The sequence below is a fragment of the Nicotiana attenuata genome, unplaced genomic scaffold, assembly GCF_001879085.1.
Source record: "Nicotiana attenuata strain UT unplaced genomic scaffold, NIATTr2, whole genome shotgun sequence".
Taxonomy (NCBI): Eukaryota; Viridiplantae; Streptophyta; class Magnoliopsida; order Solanales; family Solanaceae; genus Nicotiana; species Nicotiana attenuata.
This window is the reverse complement of record NW_017673581.1, coordinates 19,461-37,498: the sequence shown is the minus strand read 5'-3', so window position 1 is coordinate 37,498 and position 18,038 is coordinate 19,461. Positions and strand designations below refer to the sequence as shown.

The following is an 18,038-nucleotide window of genomic DNA, read 5'->3' as shown; positions in this document are numbered from 1 at the left end:
TTGTGCTCAACTCAACCCGCATGCCCAACTCTCGCTGAGCTGCTCTCCAGAAGCGCGAGGTAAACTGCGTACCTCGGTCCGAAATGATAGACACGGGCACACCATGAAGTCAAACAATCTCCCGGATATAGATCTCAGCTAACCTCTCAGAAGAATAGGAGACTGCCACAGGAATGAAATGTGCTGACTTGGTCAGCCTATCAACAATGACCCATACTGCGTCGAACTTTTTCCGAGTCTGCGGGAGTCCAGTAGCGAAGTCCACAGTGATCCGCTCCCACTTCCACTCGGGAAGCTCAATCCTCTGAAATAAACCACCAGGCCTCTATTGCTCGTACTTAACCTGCTGACAATTCAAACACCGAGCTACATATGCAACAATATCCTTCTTCATCCTACGCCACCAATAATGCTGCCGCAAATCCTGATACATCTTTGCGGCGCCCGGATAATAGAGTACCGGGAGCTATGGGCCTCCTCTAAAATCAACTCTCGGAGCCCATCCACATTAGGCACACAAACTCGACCCTGCAATCTCAAAACTCCATCATCATCTAAGGTAACCTGCCCGGCACCTCCGCGCTGCACCGTGTCTCTAAGGACACACAAATGGGGATCATCATACTACCGATCACGGATACGCTCCACTAATGAAGAACGAGCGACCGTGCAAGCTAACACACGACTGGGCTCAGAGACATCCAGTCTCACGAACTGGTTGGCCAAAGCCTGAACATCCAAAGCAAGCGGCCTCTCACCGACCGGAATATAAGCAAGACTGCCCATACTGGCTGACTTCCTACTCAAAGCATCGGCCACCACATTGGCCTTTCCCAGATGATATAAGATGGTGATATCATAATATTTCAACAACTCCAACCACCTCCTCTGCCTCAAATTCAACTTCTTTTGCTTGAACAAATACTGAAGACTCTTGTGATCCGTGAATACCTCACATGCCACGCCATACAGATAATGCCTTCAAATCTTCAATGCGTGAACTATGGCTGCCAACTCCAAATCATGAACCGGATAGTTCTTCTCATGAATCTTCAACTGCCGCGAAGCATAGGCAATGACCTTGCCATCCTGCATCAACACTGCACCAAGCCCAATACGGGAAGCATCACAATAAACTGTATAAGGTCCTGAACCTGTGGGCAAAACCAATACCGGTGCCGTAGTTAGAGCTGTCTTGAGCTTCTGAAAGCTCGCTTCACACTCATCCGACCATCTGAACTGGGCACCCTTCTGGGTCAACCTGGTCATCGGGGCTGCAATGGATGAGAACACCTCCACGAACCGACGATAGTAGCCTGCCAATCCCAAGAAACTCCGGATCTCTGTAGCTGATGCTGGTCTAGGCTAGTTCTTGACTGCCTCAATCTTCTTCGGATCAACCTGAATACCCTGTGCTGATACAACATAACCCAGGAATGCAACTGAACTCAACCAGAACTCACACTTCGAGAACTTAGCATATAGCTGACTATCCCTCAGAGTCTGAAGAACCACCCTGAGATGCTGCTCGTGCTCCTCCCGGCTGCGGGAATATATCAAAATATCATCAATGAAGACTATCACGAACGAGTCCAAATAAGGCCTGAACACTCGGTTCATCAAATCCATAAAAGTTGCTGGGGCATTGGTCAACCCAAATGACATGACCAAGAACTCGTAATGCCCGTACCGAGTGCGGAAAGCTGTGTTAGGGACATCGGATGCCCTAATCCTCANGACCGCGGCAGAACCGCGGTAGAAGATGGTCGCGGACAACTGAAGAATCAGAGGGCATGTTTGGCCGCGGTTCCACCGCGACCGCGGCAAAACCGCGGCAGGGAGCGAAAATTTCAGGGACTAAAGTGCAAAACATGGGATTTTAAGTCCTAAACCCTATATTAAACAAAGGAGGCCGGCCAAGAACAAGAAGGGGACATATTTTGGGCACAAATTAGACCTAAGGAGGCGGAGAGACACTACTTTAGGGTTAGACAACACCCTTGGAGGCAAGAACACATTGGGAGCAAGGCGGAGAATTCTTCTACGAGTTTTTCCTTCCTCTTCCTATTTTTCATTGTTGGTTATGACTTTTAGTATTGTAGTTTTACATACTATTATGAATAGCTAATTTGTTATCTAGAGTTTTGATAGAACCTTTTGTAGGATAAATTCTTGTTATGTTTTAATATAATTGAGCCATAGCTTTTCTCTATTTGTTCAACTACGTTTATATTCTGGTTGATTGAAGAGCTCTCAATTAGCTGTGCCTATTTAGTATGCATAACTCGGGAGAGAGTGCATATTTAGGTAATTGTTGAACAACACCACTCCCAGAGTATATGAGGGATCAATAACCGAGGGTTTAAAGGTAGGATTAGGGATAATGAAGCCTTGGGTGCGATCTGAAGTGAGCTGTATTAAAAGCCAGCTAGCGTAGCTTGGGAGAGTGCGTCTAGTAAATTGTCGTAATTACTCGGGAGAGATTTACGGTAATAAGAGTGCTCATGATCGGTAGAGAATACTTAGGGGAAATTATAGAAGACATAGCGGGAAGGATTCCGACAATAGGGGAAATCATAACTCTAGACCTCCTTAATCTTTTCTCTAACCCTCAGTATCGTTAGTTGTTAATTTACTATTTTAATTTGTTAGTTAATTAGTTAAACACAAGAATCTTAATATCTATAAGTTAGGAATTGTTCAAGCTTGTCTTCTTGGTGATAGTGAACAGCTGTAGCTAAACCTTAGTTCTCTGTGGGATTCGACTCCGGACTTGTAAACCGGATTATATTTGCAGCGACCGCATTGTCCTTTTTATAAGGCATAGTTGGGCGTGATCAGCATGACCAGGTACGGTGCAAAATAGGATGACACATACGAATACGTAGACCCTGGATCAAATAACACTGAAGCATCTCTATCACAAACCAGAACCGTACCTGTAATAACTGCATCTGAAGCCTCAGCCTCGGGCCTGGCCTGAAGAGCATAACATCGGGGCTGGGCCTCACCACCCTGAACCACATCTCTGGGTCGGCTTGCTGCTGGCTGGCCTCCACCTCTAGCGGCCTGAGCTCCACCTCTAGTACCTCTGCCTCCACCTCTAGAACCTCTACCCCCACCTCTAGCTTTCCGCGGGAAGTATAATAAGAGCATGGCGAGCCAAATCTATGAATCTGGTCTTGTACTGGGTGACAGTCATGGATCCCTGCTGAAGGCGCTCGAACTGCCTCTGATAGGCCTCTCGCTGTGTAATAGGGAGAAACTTCTCCAGGAATAGCTGTGTGAACTGCTCCCAGGTCAAGGCTGGCGATCCTGCTGGTCTAGCTAAGCAATAATCCCTCCACCAAAACTTGGCGGATCCAGACAAGCGAAATGTAGCAAAATCAACCCCATTGGCCTCAACAATCCCCATATTCTGAAGAACCTCGTGACAACTGTCCAGATAATCCTGGGGATCCTCAGTAGATGCACCGCTGAAGGTAGTAGTGAAGAGTTTGGTAAACCTGTCCAATCTCCACAAAGCATCGGCAGACATGGCTGCACCATCGCTGGTCTGAGCTACCACACCCGGCTGAACCGCTCCAACTGGCTGAGCTGCTGGAGTCTGAAACTCGGGAGCTACCTGCTCCAGAGTGCGAGTAGCAGGAGTCTGGGCTCCTCCTCCAGCCTGAGAGACGGCTGGTGCTACAAGGAGCAAACCTGCCCTGGTGACACTCTCCATAAGGCCCACTAGACGGACCAGAGCGTCCTGAAGAACTGGGGTAGCAATAAACCTCTATGGGACCTGAGCTGGGCCCACTGGAACTGCTGGAACCGGAACCTCGTCATCCAAGTCAACTTGAGGCTCCGCTACTGGTGCTGCTGCTCGGGGTTGAGATTTGCCCCTACCTCGGCCTCTAGCACGGCCTCGGCCTCGACTTCTGCCCCTCGTGGGAGCTGCTGCTGGGGGCTCGGGCTGCTGGTCAGCTTATGAGGAGGCGCACGTTCTCGGCATCTGCGAGAGAATAGAATAGAAATTCAATCAGCATTGAGAAACCAAACCGCACGACAGGAAAGCAAAGATGTGAAATTTTCCTAACTCTGTAGCCTCTGGGGGATAAATACAGACGTCTCCGTACCGATCCCTCAGACTCTACTAAGCTTGTCTGTGAACTGTGAGACCCATGTAACCTAGAGCTCTGATACCAACTTGTCACGACCCGAATTTCCCTCCCTCGGGAGTCGTGATGGCGCCTACTATTGGGAGCTAGGCAATCCAAAACTTAACTACCTACTTCGTTAACAAATTACTTCTTTTTAACAAATACCAGCGATAACATGAAAATAGCGGAACTTTAAATAATTAAGCGGAAGATAACAGTGAAATATCGGAAATCAGTGTCTATTACAACTTTTAAAACCTCAAATACCCCAAATCTGGTGTCACAGTGTCACAGATTGTCTAAGAGTTACTACAACCAGGGTCTGAAGAAAATACAATATACTGTTCCTGAACGAAAGAAAATGAAACAGGAAATAGAGATAGAGGGAGACGCCAGGGCCTGCGGACGCCTGCAGGTCTACCATGGGTCTCCGGGTGGACTGAAGGAAGCACTCCAACTACTGTCCAAAAGCTGCTCCGGGATCTGCACACAGTGCAGAGTGTAGTATCAGCACAACCGACCCCATGTGCTGGTAAATGCCTAGCCTAACCTCGGCGAAGTAGTGACGAGGCTAGGACCAGACTACCAAATAAACCTGTGCAGTTTAAATATATACAGCGGAAAAAGAAATACAGAAATAACCAGTCAATGTGGGAAGAGGGAATATGCTGTGGGGAGATAACAGTTCCGAATAGAAAGCATCAAGTAAGGAAAGAAACAACATAACTAAAATATCAACGAGAATCAGAAATCAACAATTTGCACGGCATCACCCTTCGTGCTTTTACTCTCGTCCTCACCAAAGCAATTTTATAATAGAAGTGTGCACGACATCACCCTTCGTGCTTTTACTCTCGTCCGCCAAATCAATCATATAATAACGATATGCACGACATCAACCTTCGNCCCAATTTTGAAACCTAGGTTCTACCCAAACACCAACTTACCCCCATAAAAATCAATGATTTGAAGTTGAAATCATGTTAAAAGATGTTAATGATTGAAGAAAACTAGTTAAAAATGACTTACAATTGATTTGAAGAAGAAAGGTTGTTTCAAAAATCGCCTCTTATGCTTTTGGGGTCTTAAAAAATGAAAAATAACTGAAAATCCCGTCTAAATATACTGCCCTCAGATGCCCTGTGCGGACCGCACAAAATCAACTGCGGCCGCACAGGCTTCCTGTGTTCTGCAGTGACAGGTCTCAGTATTTTGGCCATAACTTTCTATACAGATGTCCAAATTGTGATTTCTTTACCTTTCTGGAAACTAGACACGAAGGTCTACAACTTTCACTTTTTGAATCATCTCAAAATTCCTTGTAGATCAAAAGATATAGGCTTCCGAAGTCGGACCAGTGAATTGTTCTTCACCGCGGACCGCACCAAAACTAGTGCGGCCGCACAAGCCTCTCTGCGGCAGCAGTCCATATCGTGCGGACCGCACTGCCCTGTTCAGAGGTCCTGCACCTCTCTGAGCCTACAACAGCTCCGTTTTAAGCCTAAGACACCCCGGAACCTACCCGAAACTCACCCGAGCCCTCGGAACTCCAAACCAAGTGTACACAAAACTTCAAAAATATCCTGCGGATTTATTCGTGTAATCAAATCATCAAAATAATATCATGAACATCAAATTAAATCTCAAGATCAATGAATTTTTCTCAAAACTTCTTTAAACATCAATTTTTGCAATTTAAGTCCGAATCACGTCAAATGACATCCATTTTTCACCAAATTTTACAGAAATGACTTAAACCATATATAAGACCTGTACCGGGTGCCGGAACCAAAATATGGGCCCGATACCAACATGTTCTAATCATATTTCAATTCAAATTTTCTTAACAATTCGAGAAAATAATTTTCTTTAAAAATTCATTTCTCGGGCTTGGGACCTCGGAATTCGATCCCGGGCATACGACTAAGTCCCATATTTTCCTACAGACCCTCCGGGACCGTCGAATCACGGGTCGGGTCCATTTATCCAAAACGTTGACCGAAGTCAAATTAGCTCATTTTATAACCAAATTTTATAAATTTTCATAGATTTTCATATTTAAGCTTTCCGGTTGCGCGCCCGGACTGCGCACGCAAATTTGAGGTGACTCTAAATGAAGTTTTCAAGGCCTCAGAAACATAGAATTTAATTTAAAACAAGTGATGACCGTTTGGGTCATCACAGTTTGTGTAACAAACCTTCTAAGAAAAAGACACATGTCCTACTTCTAGAATCCACTAAGGACAAGAGGACTTAATTGTAATGCTTAACTATGGGATTAAAGTAAAAATAACAAAACAATAAGACTACTCAATAATATAAACAAAAGCCTCTTCAATCTCTTTTCCAAACTATCAAACAACATCCACGACCACTGCTACACTCCATCCCCCTCAACGAACCTTGATGCAATTCAAGGTTTAAAGGCTGGAAATTGACTCTTCAAAAAGGAATATTCTTCCCACGTAGCTTCTTCAGGGGCCAAATTAGCCCATTGAACCAATACTTTAACCACTGCCCTATTCTTCTTTTAAACCATCCTCCTTTCTAATATCTTCACTGGCTCTGTCAAAATTTGACCATCATTAGTGCAATAAGGTGAATCTTGAGTGGCAAAAGTCTTTTCTCCAATTTTCTTCTTTAATTGTGAAACATGAAAGACAGGATGTATCTTTGATCCCAATGGCAGCCGGAGCTCATAAGCTACTGGACCAACTCTGTTAATCACCTCATAAGGACCAAAGTATTGAGCTGAAAGCTTCAGATTTCTTCGTACTGCTATTAAGGTCTGGCGGTAAGGTTGTAGTTTCAAGAACACCCAATCCCCAGCTGAAAAATTCCTTTCTTTCCTTTTCCCATCGGCATAAGTTTTCATTCTGACTTGCGCTTTGGTGAGATTGTCTTGAAGGACCTTGGATATCAGCTGCCTTTCCCTCAATACTAAATCAACTAAATCAAGCTTCGTTTGGGCCACAAGCTCGAATGTTGGTTGCGGTGGATCGTAGCCATACAAAGCCTTAAAGGGGGTCATCCCAATTGCTGAGTGAAAGTTTGAATTGTACCAGAACACCTCCAAGGCTAACCATTTGCTCCAATCAGATGGCTTATGACCAGTCATGCATCTGAGGTATGTTTCCAAGCAATGATTTAATCTCTCAGACTGCCCATTCGTTTGTGGGTGGTAAGCAGTGCTTGGCTTTAGTTGTACATGTAATCCCTTGAAAAGCTCTTTCCAAAAACTACTAATAAAAATTGGATCTCGATCTGAAACTACAGAACTAGGCATTCCATATAGTTTGCAGATATTATCTAAAAACACTTGTGAAATTTGACTAGCAGTGTAAGGGTGAGATAATGCAAAGAAATGAGCAAACTTTGTATATCTATCAATTACCACAAGTTTTGAGTCCTACCCATAGGATTTTGGCAAACCAGTGATGAAATCCATTGCTACATGTTCCTGGGCTCTTGAAGGAATTGGCAGTGGTTGTAGAAGACCTGGGTAAGCAACACTTTCACCCTTATTTCTTTGACAAATCTCACTCTTTCACCTGATTTTTGACATCTTGTAATAGTGTATGCCAATAAAACAGAGATCTAAGTCTCTGTTGAATAGCATAGAATGCATCTCATTAATTAGCTTCTGCCTTAAAGATCCATGACTACCTACCTAGACTTTTCCATTTTGCCTGAGAATGCCATCTTGAAGTTGCGCTCCTGGAGCAGCATTAGGATCCACACTTAGATGTGTAATCATGTGTTGAATCACTGCATCATTTTGGTAGCTTTCAATTATATCTTCAGCCCACTTATGATGGACTACTGAGAGTCCAGAACAATTTCCTTCCTCAAATTTTCTTGAAAGTGCATTTGCAACCACATTTTCAATTCCTTTTTTGTATTGGATTTCGTATCTAAGACCCAATAATTTAGTGATCCTTTTGTGCTGTAATGAGGTAGTAATCTTTTGGTCTTTGAGAAACTTGAGGCTAAAATGATCTGTCTTAATGATAAAGTGGTTGGGTTGTAGATAATGTCGCCATTTTTCCACGGCAAACAATAAGGCAATCAGCTCTTTTTTGTAGGTTGAAAGACCAAGATGCCTTGAACTTAATGCTTGACTGATAAATGCAATGGGCCTTCCTCCTTGCATCAAAACTGCCCCTATCCCTTTTCCACTTGCATCTACTTCAACAATGAAAGGGGTTGAAAAATTGGGTAGTGCAAGTACAGGGGCATGTACCATAGCTTGCTTTAGCTCCTCAAAAGCTTGAGTTGCTTCTATGGTCCAACTAAAATTACCCTTTTTCAGTAGATTGGTCAAAGGTTTACTAACTGTAACAAAATTCTTTATAACCCTTCGATAGTAACCCGTGAGGCCTAAAAATCCCCTTAGATCTTTTATAGACTTAGGTTGTTGCCTTTAGCAACTTGAATACAACTTGTTAAATGCTTCAGATGTGTTGGTAAAGATGCACTATACACGAGTATGTCATCAAAAAATACAAGCACAAACTGCCTCAAGTAAGGGGCAAAAATCTGATTCATAAGTGCCTGAAAGGTAGCGGGCGCATTACTTAATCTGAAGGGCATAACTTTGAATTCCCACAGCCAATGATGAGTACGAAAAGGTGTCTTGTACTCATCACCCTTTTTCATCCGAATTTGATGATATCCGGACCTTAAATCCAACTTAGTATAAATTTTTGACCCATGTAATTCATCAAACAAATCTTCTATTACTGGTATAGGGTACTTGTTTTTTACGGTAGCATCATTCAGCTTGCGATAATCAACACACATCCGCCAACTAGAATCCTTCTTTTTTACTAAAAGTACTGGTGAAGCAAATGGAGAAACACTTTTGGCAACTGTCTGGGCCTTTACCATTTCTGCCACGATCTCTTCAATGGCATTCTTTTGTTCAAAAGAATATCGATAAGGCCTCAAATTAATAGGTTTAGTACCTGGAAATAATTGTATGGCATGATCACAATCACGACTAGTAGGCAATCCTTTGGCCTCTTGAAACTGCTCCCCAAATTGGCCCAGTAACAGTTTCACTTCCTGGGGCACCACCTCTTTCTTTTCGTCCAGTTTCAACAAAAACATTTGAGCCACAACGTTGCATTGACCATTACTAATCAGCTTGGCAATAACTTTGGTGTCCACATTAGAGACTTTCACATCATCAGGAGTGCTCATAAATGTTACCAATTCCGACTCGTAAATAAAAGTTACCCCTAATGGTTTTGTGTGCAACACTATTGGAGCAACAGTGTCGACCCAATCCATGCCAAGCACAATGTCACAGCCTCCCACCTTCAATAGCCTAAAATCAAAGGCAAACTTCTTATGGTGAATTTTCCATTCAAAATGTCTGCTCACTTGTCTACATTTAAGATACTGACCATTTGCGACCTTAACCCTCATGGGTCGGCCCAAATCCTCTACTCCAGATGAACTAATTTTTGCTAACTGTGGATCCACAAAGCTATGGGTCGATCCACTATCCAACACCACCACCACTTTTGGCCTTTGACCCACCGTATAATTTTAATTGTCGATAGGGCCTTGCTCCGGCCCATTATAACATTCAATGTTACTTCTTCCTAAATTCAGCCACCACTCCTTCTTCTGGTTCTTCAATCTTTTCTGCGGCATCAACAAACTCTTCGGCTTCCAACGCATTTAGAGTTTTGTTTTTACAAACATGCCCAGGAAAATATTTGTCATGGCAGTTGTAGCACAAATTTTGCTCTCTCATCATTTCGAGAGTCATGTTTCTTTGGTTTAGATTTTTGGTATTCACAATAGGTGGATTTTTTTTTTTGGTATGTGGGATTTCTTGGGTTCGTGGACTTATAAGTGATCTGGGAGGGTTGAGTGTGTTTTATATAAGTCATGGCAGACCATTGTTTATCTATATGCTTATACAATGCAGTAAAATATCTTTCATGTAACTTGGCACATTTGTAGGCTGCCAACAAGGTTCTAGGTCAAGCAAATTGTACAAGTAAAAGTATATCGGGCTTAAGTCCACCAATGAAACACGATACAAAATGAGGTTCTTTCAATGCAGGATTAAGTATCACCATTAAACACTTTAATTCATCAAACCTCCTTTGGTATATTTCCACATCAGTAATTTGCTCAAGGCGATTAAATTCCTTAACAATCTCCACAAGATCATTGTCTCCAAATCTTTCACATATGTCATAGCAAAATTGGGCCTAAGTAACAATACCCCCATGGTCAGCAAGATAACCATCGAACCAATGATCAACATATTCTTTCAAATGAATGGCAACGTAATTAATTTTCTCATCATCCATCACTTGATATAAATCAAAAAAAATTCACACTGCCTCAGCCAGCTTCGGGGATTTACCTCGTCGAACTCAGGGAATAATAGCTTGGACGTAGATTCAAGGGAGTTAGGCCCGTTATGGTTGGGTGGAATCCAGCCCACTGAAGTTGGTTGAAGGGTTTCAAATGGGATAGAGGAAGTTTGTGATGTTGGGTTCATAGTCAGTGAGTATGAAATGGGTTGGGTTACAAGACTAGTAAAAAATTGCCCCGATGGATTGATTATACTGTAATTAACTGGATGAGGGTACGATTGGGGTAAGTATGGCTGGGTAGAAATTGGATAAGGGTTTGGTTGTGGAAAAAATGGTTGGGTTGTCATTTGGTATTTGTAAATTGGAGGGCTTACAGCTTGGGTATTCATGGGGCTCGAGCTTATCTGATTGTTATAAGGTTGACTGGTCAGAGGGTACGAACAAATTGGCGATCTAAAAGCTGCCGCCGAAGGATTTAAGGGAGCGATAGTGACGGTCTCAACCTGGTTTCGTGAATGAGCCGATGTACTACCCAACCGAGGTGGTGAAGATAAATGCGCGGCTCGAAGTCCAGTGGTATTGTGAGGTGAAAATGGAGGTGTATAGTTTTGTATGTTACCTCCGACGGAAGATAAATCAGCTTCTTCAGTAGATCCACCGTGAACACCAGCGACTGAAGCTTGTATAGAAGATGAGGGTTCTGCCCTGTTTTGGCTGCTCATTTGCAACAACATCTCCTCAATTCTCTTAGAAAAATCTGAAAACTCCACCATTTCTGCTTCAAAATTCCCCTGCTTCTCCTCAAATCTATCCATCTTTTTCTCCGATTTTTCCATGAATTTTCGCAGCTGAACTTCAACCCTTCTCAGTCCATTTTCTTCATCAAACTGATTTTTCTGCTTGTCAACCATCCTCGATTGCCAGATTTGAGGCTCTGATACCAAATTGTAGCAATCGACTACTATGTAAACTTAAGAAAGAAGGCAATAAAAGAGAGATGAAGAAATTAATTAAAAATAGCAATTGTCATATTTTCTGAATATCCCTGCATGACTACAATGTTTGGCATTATATGCTACTGGATAGTGACAGCAAGGTTTGTGTAACAAACCTTCTAAGAAAAAGACACATGTCCTACTTCTAGAATCCACTAAGGGCAAAAGGAGTTAATTGTAATGCTTAATACTATGAGACTAAAGTAGAAATAACAAAACTATAAGACTACTCAATAATATAAACAAAATCCTCTTCAATCTCTTTTCCAAACTATCAAACAGCATCCACGACCATTGCTGCTACAGGTCTGGGGAGGGTAGAGTGTACGCAGACCTTACCTCTGCCCCGGAGGATAGAGATGCTGTTTCCGAAAGACCCTCGGCTCAAGAAAACGAAAAGAGACAAGAGAGACAAGAATTTTAGCACCGAGCTTATTGTACGTTGGAAATTATGGATTACGAATGTAATCTTAGTTAAAGTTTGGTGTAATATTTTTCACATACATGTTATATTCTATGGTGAAAATACTAAGTTCGGTTAAATCCTTAGCTTATTAGCTACATCAGAACCACTGTGTTCCAGAAATATCACCATCTTTGTCGTAAAATTTTAGAGTAAGAATATAATTCATGCAACAATTCTATATACTCTCTATCTATACATTTATTGAAACTTGTAGAAATGATTAATTAAGAGTTCGCAAATCACGATTCAAATGGCATTTATTTTGAAAAAAGTAGTGTGAGTATTGAAAACCCTTTTAAGTTTTTGATTGATCAATTAAATATAATATCTTGTTGAACATAAAATCTTAAAGTTTTAAGCCAAATTGAACCAATTCATAATATTGAGTATAGTAATTAAACCAAATTGGACCAAATCATAATTAATGATAAGTGTAGGTTGAGAAAACTCAAGAATTAACCCCTCATCCTGCGTAATTTTATTAACCTCCTCGATCTGATTTCTCTTTCTATAACTATAGGCTCTCTCAATAAACAAAACTTAGTATTCTCCTCCTATGTTTCACAACATGCAATCCATTGGAATGCTCTTCCTCAATTAGTGCTGCATCAACCAATGGACATTTTCACATAAAAATCCATAACCCCTCATTTCTTTTTTCTCCTTCTTCCTCCCCGTTTTGTTCTTTGATCAAGGCAACATTATGGGAAGGAGGACTCCGTCGAGTAATTCTTCGCCGGAGTCGGACCTCGACACGATCAAAGTTCAACCTCGGGACAGTGGTCCAAATCTGGAGGAACGTGATCGACACCCTGCACACTATTATCACCAACAATCTCGTCCTCCGGGCCCGCCGCCTAATTATCAGCCCTATACAAAATGGTTTCCATGGCTAGTACCTATTGTTGCAATTGTCAATGTTGGTCTTTTTGTCCTTGTTATGTACGTAAATGATTGTCCTCGTAATAGTCAAAATTGCTTTGGAACCGAGATCTTTGGTCGTTATGCATTTCAAGATGTCCATGAGAACCCTTTACTTGGTCCCTCCACAACAACGTAAGTCCCTTTCTGCATTTTTTATTTCCTTGATCTTCAAGGTAAAATAAATGTTGATCATAATTTGTTTTGATATATAAGACAGATATAATTATCTGTATTTTATACATATTCAGAATATTTATGTTATCTTGGCGGAGACACCATTTAGAAAGGGGTATCATGCAAAGAAGAATTTCTTATATGTGCTTATTTAAATGTATTTTTCCAAAAAACAATATGCAGAATATGCCGACACTTCTTGAAAAATAATGCAACTTAAACATCAATTTGAGACAGAAGTAAAACCTTAGAACAAAAATACTCCTAAACTTAAACTCTTTTACAGGTCGAATTAGTATAATAGGCCTATACTGTTTACACAAAATCATGTGTACACCACTCTGTGTGTATAAATATTCTCCGAGTTATGTCGAATAAGTTTTCACTTGATCTAGGGTTTTTGAGGAATTTAAAGTTCTAATGACATGTTCATTTTTTTTATTCTTATAGGTTACAAAAGTTGGGTGCTCTTGACGTGAAAAAAGTGGTTGAAGGTCATCAATTATGGAGATTACTTTCTTGCATGTGGTTACATGCTGGTGTATTTCATGTTGCTGCCAATATGTTGAGCTTGTTATTTGTAGGTATTCGTCTTGAGCAAGAGTTTGGATTTGGTACGTAAAAAAAAAATTTACACTTCCAGATTATCAACTTAAATATTCAGAATAGATGAAATAAGTAACTTGAAAAGTACTGCTCGTTACTTACTACAACCATGGGCGGATCGGAGTTACAACTAGCGAAGGGTAGTCAGTTGAATACCCTTCACCGAAAAATTGTATTGTCCATGTATATATATATATCAAATATCGTTTTTTGTACAAATATATCAAACTTTGAACACCCTTGAACGTTTTTATTGAAATTCCTGACTTTTATACTTAACTTATACAAATTAAACCTTTATTTTAACAGTACTGCCATAATTACTTTCTAACTTCTACTATCTGTTTTTTTAGTGAGAATTGGTCCGCTATATGTTTTGGCTGGGGTAGGAGGGAGTCTATTATCAGCTCTATTTGTGAGGAAAAAAATCTCTGTTGGTGCTTCTGGTGCATTGTTTGGTCTACTTGGAGCTATGCTATCTGAACTCCTCACAAATTGGACATTATATGAAAACAAGGTATGGTTTAAACTCTTTGGTAATGGATTTAGCTTATACACATTGGCAGTGTAAAGAATTTTTTTCGCTATTCGTATAATTTAATCTCTTGTAGCAGGTAATTTATCTTGTTTTTCATATTAATAATCATACTTAGTATGATGGTTACCTGTAGTTGTCATTGACTTTATAGTGTAAAGAGTAAAAAGGGTTAAGGATATCCATTTAGTATAAGAAATATAGTTCATTTTATCCTTCGTTATACTTTGAAATGATTGGTACCCTTGACGTTGGCAAATGATGTCGTATTTGCCCTTGATTTTAGTGGAACTCCAACCCGAAGTATACATAGGATATTTAAAGTAAAGTTAAAAGTCCCTTTTCTCAAAATATTTTTGACATACGGGAATTAATCCAATTCACGCTGGAACTCCATTAAAGTCAAGAGCAAATAAAAAAAGATTTACCAACGGTAAGAATATGAATGACCCCAAAATATATCAAATGGTGAATTTTAATATTTTATATAGTAGATGGGTATATCTAGACCTTTTTCCTCAATCCTCATGTAATTTTTTTAACTTGTCAATATAGAAAATTTGAACCCCTTTTTATACTTTGGAGATATTGATACCCTTGTTGTTGGTAAATGATGCGTATTTGCCCTTGATTTGACGGAACCCCAACCTGAAGTATACAATGAATATTTAAAAGCAAAGTCAAAAGTCCATTTTCCCGAAATATTTTGACATACAAAATACATCCAATTCACGCCGAAACTTCGTTAAAGTCAAGAGCAAATACAAGATAATTTGCCATCAGTAAGAGTATGGATGGCTCCAAAGTACACCGAATGGTAAATTTTAATATTTCGTGTAGTAGATGGGTACATTTAGACTTTTTTCCTAATGTAATTTTCTTTTTAAATTGTTAATATAGAAAATTTGAATTCTCGTATAATTCGGCTAGCCAAACTTCATATTTCCTTTGGTATCTCTGGCAAATGGATTAATTAATTTGTTTTTGTCAAAACAGTTGGCAACACTGCTTACTTTGCTCCTCATAATTGCGATAAATCTAGCTGTTGGAATTCTTCCTCATGTGGACAATTTTGCACATCTTGGTGGATTTATAACTGGATTTCTTCTTGGTTGTGTCCTTTTGATTCGTCCACAATTTGGATGGGTGGATAAAAAAAAAGCACCTCCTGGTTATTTTGCGGCATCAAAAAAATCCAAGTACAAGATTTATCAATACATACTATTGATTATGTCATTAGCAATTTTTTTAACTGGGTAAGTAATGTTGTTAATTTCTTGGTTCTTGAAAAATATAAGTTCTACTTCTATACTTCGACAATATAGGCCAGCTTATTTATTGTAGCAGGTAACCTGTCTTATTTTCAAGATAACAAATTTTACTTTTATGAAGAATTACTTATAAATATCTTTCGAATGACCTGATAATGCTGTTTTTTACATTATCAGTGTATATAAGTTAACTCGCGGCAATATTTTCTTGTTTTAAAAAATGTGGTATTAATGGTTACATTTATTGTGTAGGTTTATCCTTGGCCTAATTCTTCTAACAAGTGGATGGGATGGTAATGCACATTGCTCTTGGTGTCATTACTTAAGTTGTGTGCCAACCCCTCTATGGTCCTGTACTGAAGCACGTTGTGCGGTAAAATCTCTCTATCTAATTTTTATTTTAGAATTGCTTTAAATTTATTTATTTTTCCTTTTTCTTGCATTTTCTTTAAAGTTTAAGTTGGGTAGCCTCTTAAAATTTATTTATGCGACTTTCTTTTTGCAGACCACCCAGCTAGGGAACCAAATGAACATGACGTGCACATCTAATCATAAAAATGGGACTTATATTTTGTCAAACCCCAACAACACTATAGAGATTCAAATGTTATGTTCCAAACTTTGCAAATGAAGAGTTCATAGTTGGAAAACTATTGTTTGTGGTGAAAATTATGAAGCAATATTTATTGTGGTCCATTGCCCAAGAACACAAGCTTTGGAGACTACAAAAAATTATGTAAACCTTCATTTAAACAAGTATATATATCTACATATAGTTATTACTATCAGTGAAATTTTTGTTGTTTCTTCTTCTTTCTCCTCTTCTTTTCTTTGTGTTCTACTTTCAGAGATATCTCATCTGTATTTTTGTAATTGCTCTCACCAGTGTACACCACCATATGTAAATCCTTCTATTGTTGATATATTTTGTTTTTAATCTTGTATTATAACTAATTTTGTATGGATTTCAATAGCCATGTAAACTAGATTTTGATTAAAAGGTAATTAAAAGGTAAAAAAGTCCAATAAAGGCTAATAAAATCAAGAGGAATCTTGGGGTCTCTGTAACGTTTATATAACGGTCATATCTTAAATTATCTCTTTTTCGGCCACAGGCTTGTATCCGGTGTCACCTTGGTTTAGTCACTGTTGTCTGGCCATCCTTGACACGTGTTGCTTCTTAATTTACCCAACTCTTGAGACCGATTTTTACCGTATACAGATAGTCCCCCCACTTTTCGGTTACTCATTTGATGTGATTGGGACGTGGAAGATTTTATCCTTTTCACCCTCGCTACTGCCTCATTAAAAACCTTGTCGGAAAAGCTCAATTGGGACAAAATCGGACGAAGGTAAAAAGAGTGCAGAACTTAGGGATTTAGATGACAACTTTGATACTTATTTTTCTTTCGTCATGATCGATTGGCGGTGAAGTAGTACTATCGTCACAGAAAGCTTGATCTCGGGTTTTTTGTGTTCACCTGAAACTTTTAATCTTTGAATGTTGACTCTTAGATTTATAGTTTTACCCGAAAACTTTTCTTTGAGTTTTGACTCTTGGGTTTTTAGTTGTACCCAAAAAGTTTATAACCTCACAGCCTTAGAGACCGGGGATGTAAGTAACCAGAAATTTTGTACTTCTGGTTTTGATGAAATCCGAGATTTTAATGCTTCCGGTTGACTTTAAGATCGGGAAATAAGGCATCCGACCTTTAGCCATTTGATTGGATGGCTTCATAAGAGAGGGCCCTTATGTTTACGGTTCTTATGAAGAGGACGTCTCCTGTTTATCCGGACACAATTGTTTGAATTCGTAATCCTTATTTGCTTTTAAGCATGAGACAATTTTAAGAATAATTTTGTTCATTTAGACATATATGAGAATCTTTTAGAAGGTGCAAGTTTTGCTTCATTCCATTACTTGGACGTACACAAGTGTTTACAAATTTGCATAGACGACATTTTATACGAAATGAACAAAAATATCTTGTAGGAGAATTGTGACCGTGCTGATATTTATTGGGTCTGGCCAATTTTTTATTCTGATTCCTTCCTCTTTTTTCACGAGGATGATCTGGCAGTTCTCAGTCCTTTTAGTTACTCCGGGGCTAGTTCATGCTATCTCCCGTACCCTGTACAGACAGCTCCGAAGCCATCTTCATATTCTTCCAGAACTTATGTTGCAGTTTCTGCTGCTCTGATGCACCATTCTCCGGCGTTCGTAGACATTATTAGTTATTTTCCGGCGACTCGTTGTGGGAACGTCCCTGCCTCCTGCCAATCCGTGATCCTAATCGGTGTGGTTCAAACCAGTGTCTGGAATGCCTTCGATCAAAGTTCAGTTGACCTTAATTCCGGGCTGTAGAAGATGTCAAAGTAATTACCTGGTCATCTTCTACGCGAATCTTTGACTCATACCTGTTATGAACATCTGCCCATGTTGCTTAAAATTCTAACAAACTCTCCTTCAACTTCCTTGAGGTGTCGGAGCTTAAGGGATTGAGACCCTTGGTAAATGCTTTTGTTGCCATTCATCTAGTACTGCCGGTAACAATATTCTCTCCTTTTGGAAGCGGAT

At 40.0% G+C, this 18,038-nt stretch overlaps 1 protein-coding gene across 1 annotated transcript; it reads left to right on the top strand.

Moving 5' to 3' along the window:
- Positions 1 to 12,481: 12,481 nt before the first annotated feature.
- LOC109216779 (RHOMBOID-like protein 1) lies at positions 12,482 to 16,404 on the top strand. The gene is made up of 6 exons (XM_019380966.1): positions 12,482 to 13,006; positions 13,499 to 13,662; positions 14,008 to 14,171; positions 15,186 to 15,445; positions 15,713 to 15,833; positions 15,966 to 16,404. The coding sequence occupies exons 1-6, from the start codon at positions 12,654 to 12,656 to the stop codon at positions 16,089 to 16,091; spliced, it is 1,188 nt and encodes a 395-aa protein (XP_019236511.1). The 5' UTR covers positions 12,482 to 12,653; the 3' UTR covers positions 16,092 to 16,404.
- The last annotated feature ends 1,634 nt before the right edge of the window (positions 16,405 to 18,038 follow it).

Bases quoted from the DNA above. Each gene is read 5' to 3' on its own strand.
- LOC109216779 (XM_019380966.1), top strand. From the start codon at position 12,654: ATGGGAAGGAGGACTCCGTCGAGTAATTCTTCGCCGGAGTCGGACCTC. The intron at 13,663-14,007 runs GTACGTAAAAAA...CTGTTTTTTTAG, and splicing joins TGAGCAAGAGTTTGGATTTG to TGAGAATTGGTCCGCTATAT. The intron at 14,172-15,185 runs GTATGGTTTAAA...TTGTCAAAACAG, and splicing joins GGACATTATATGAAAACAAG to TTGGCAACACTGCTTACTTT.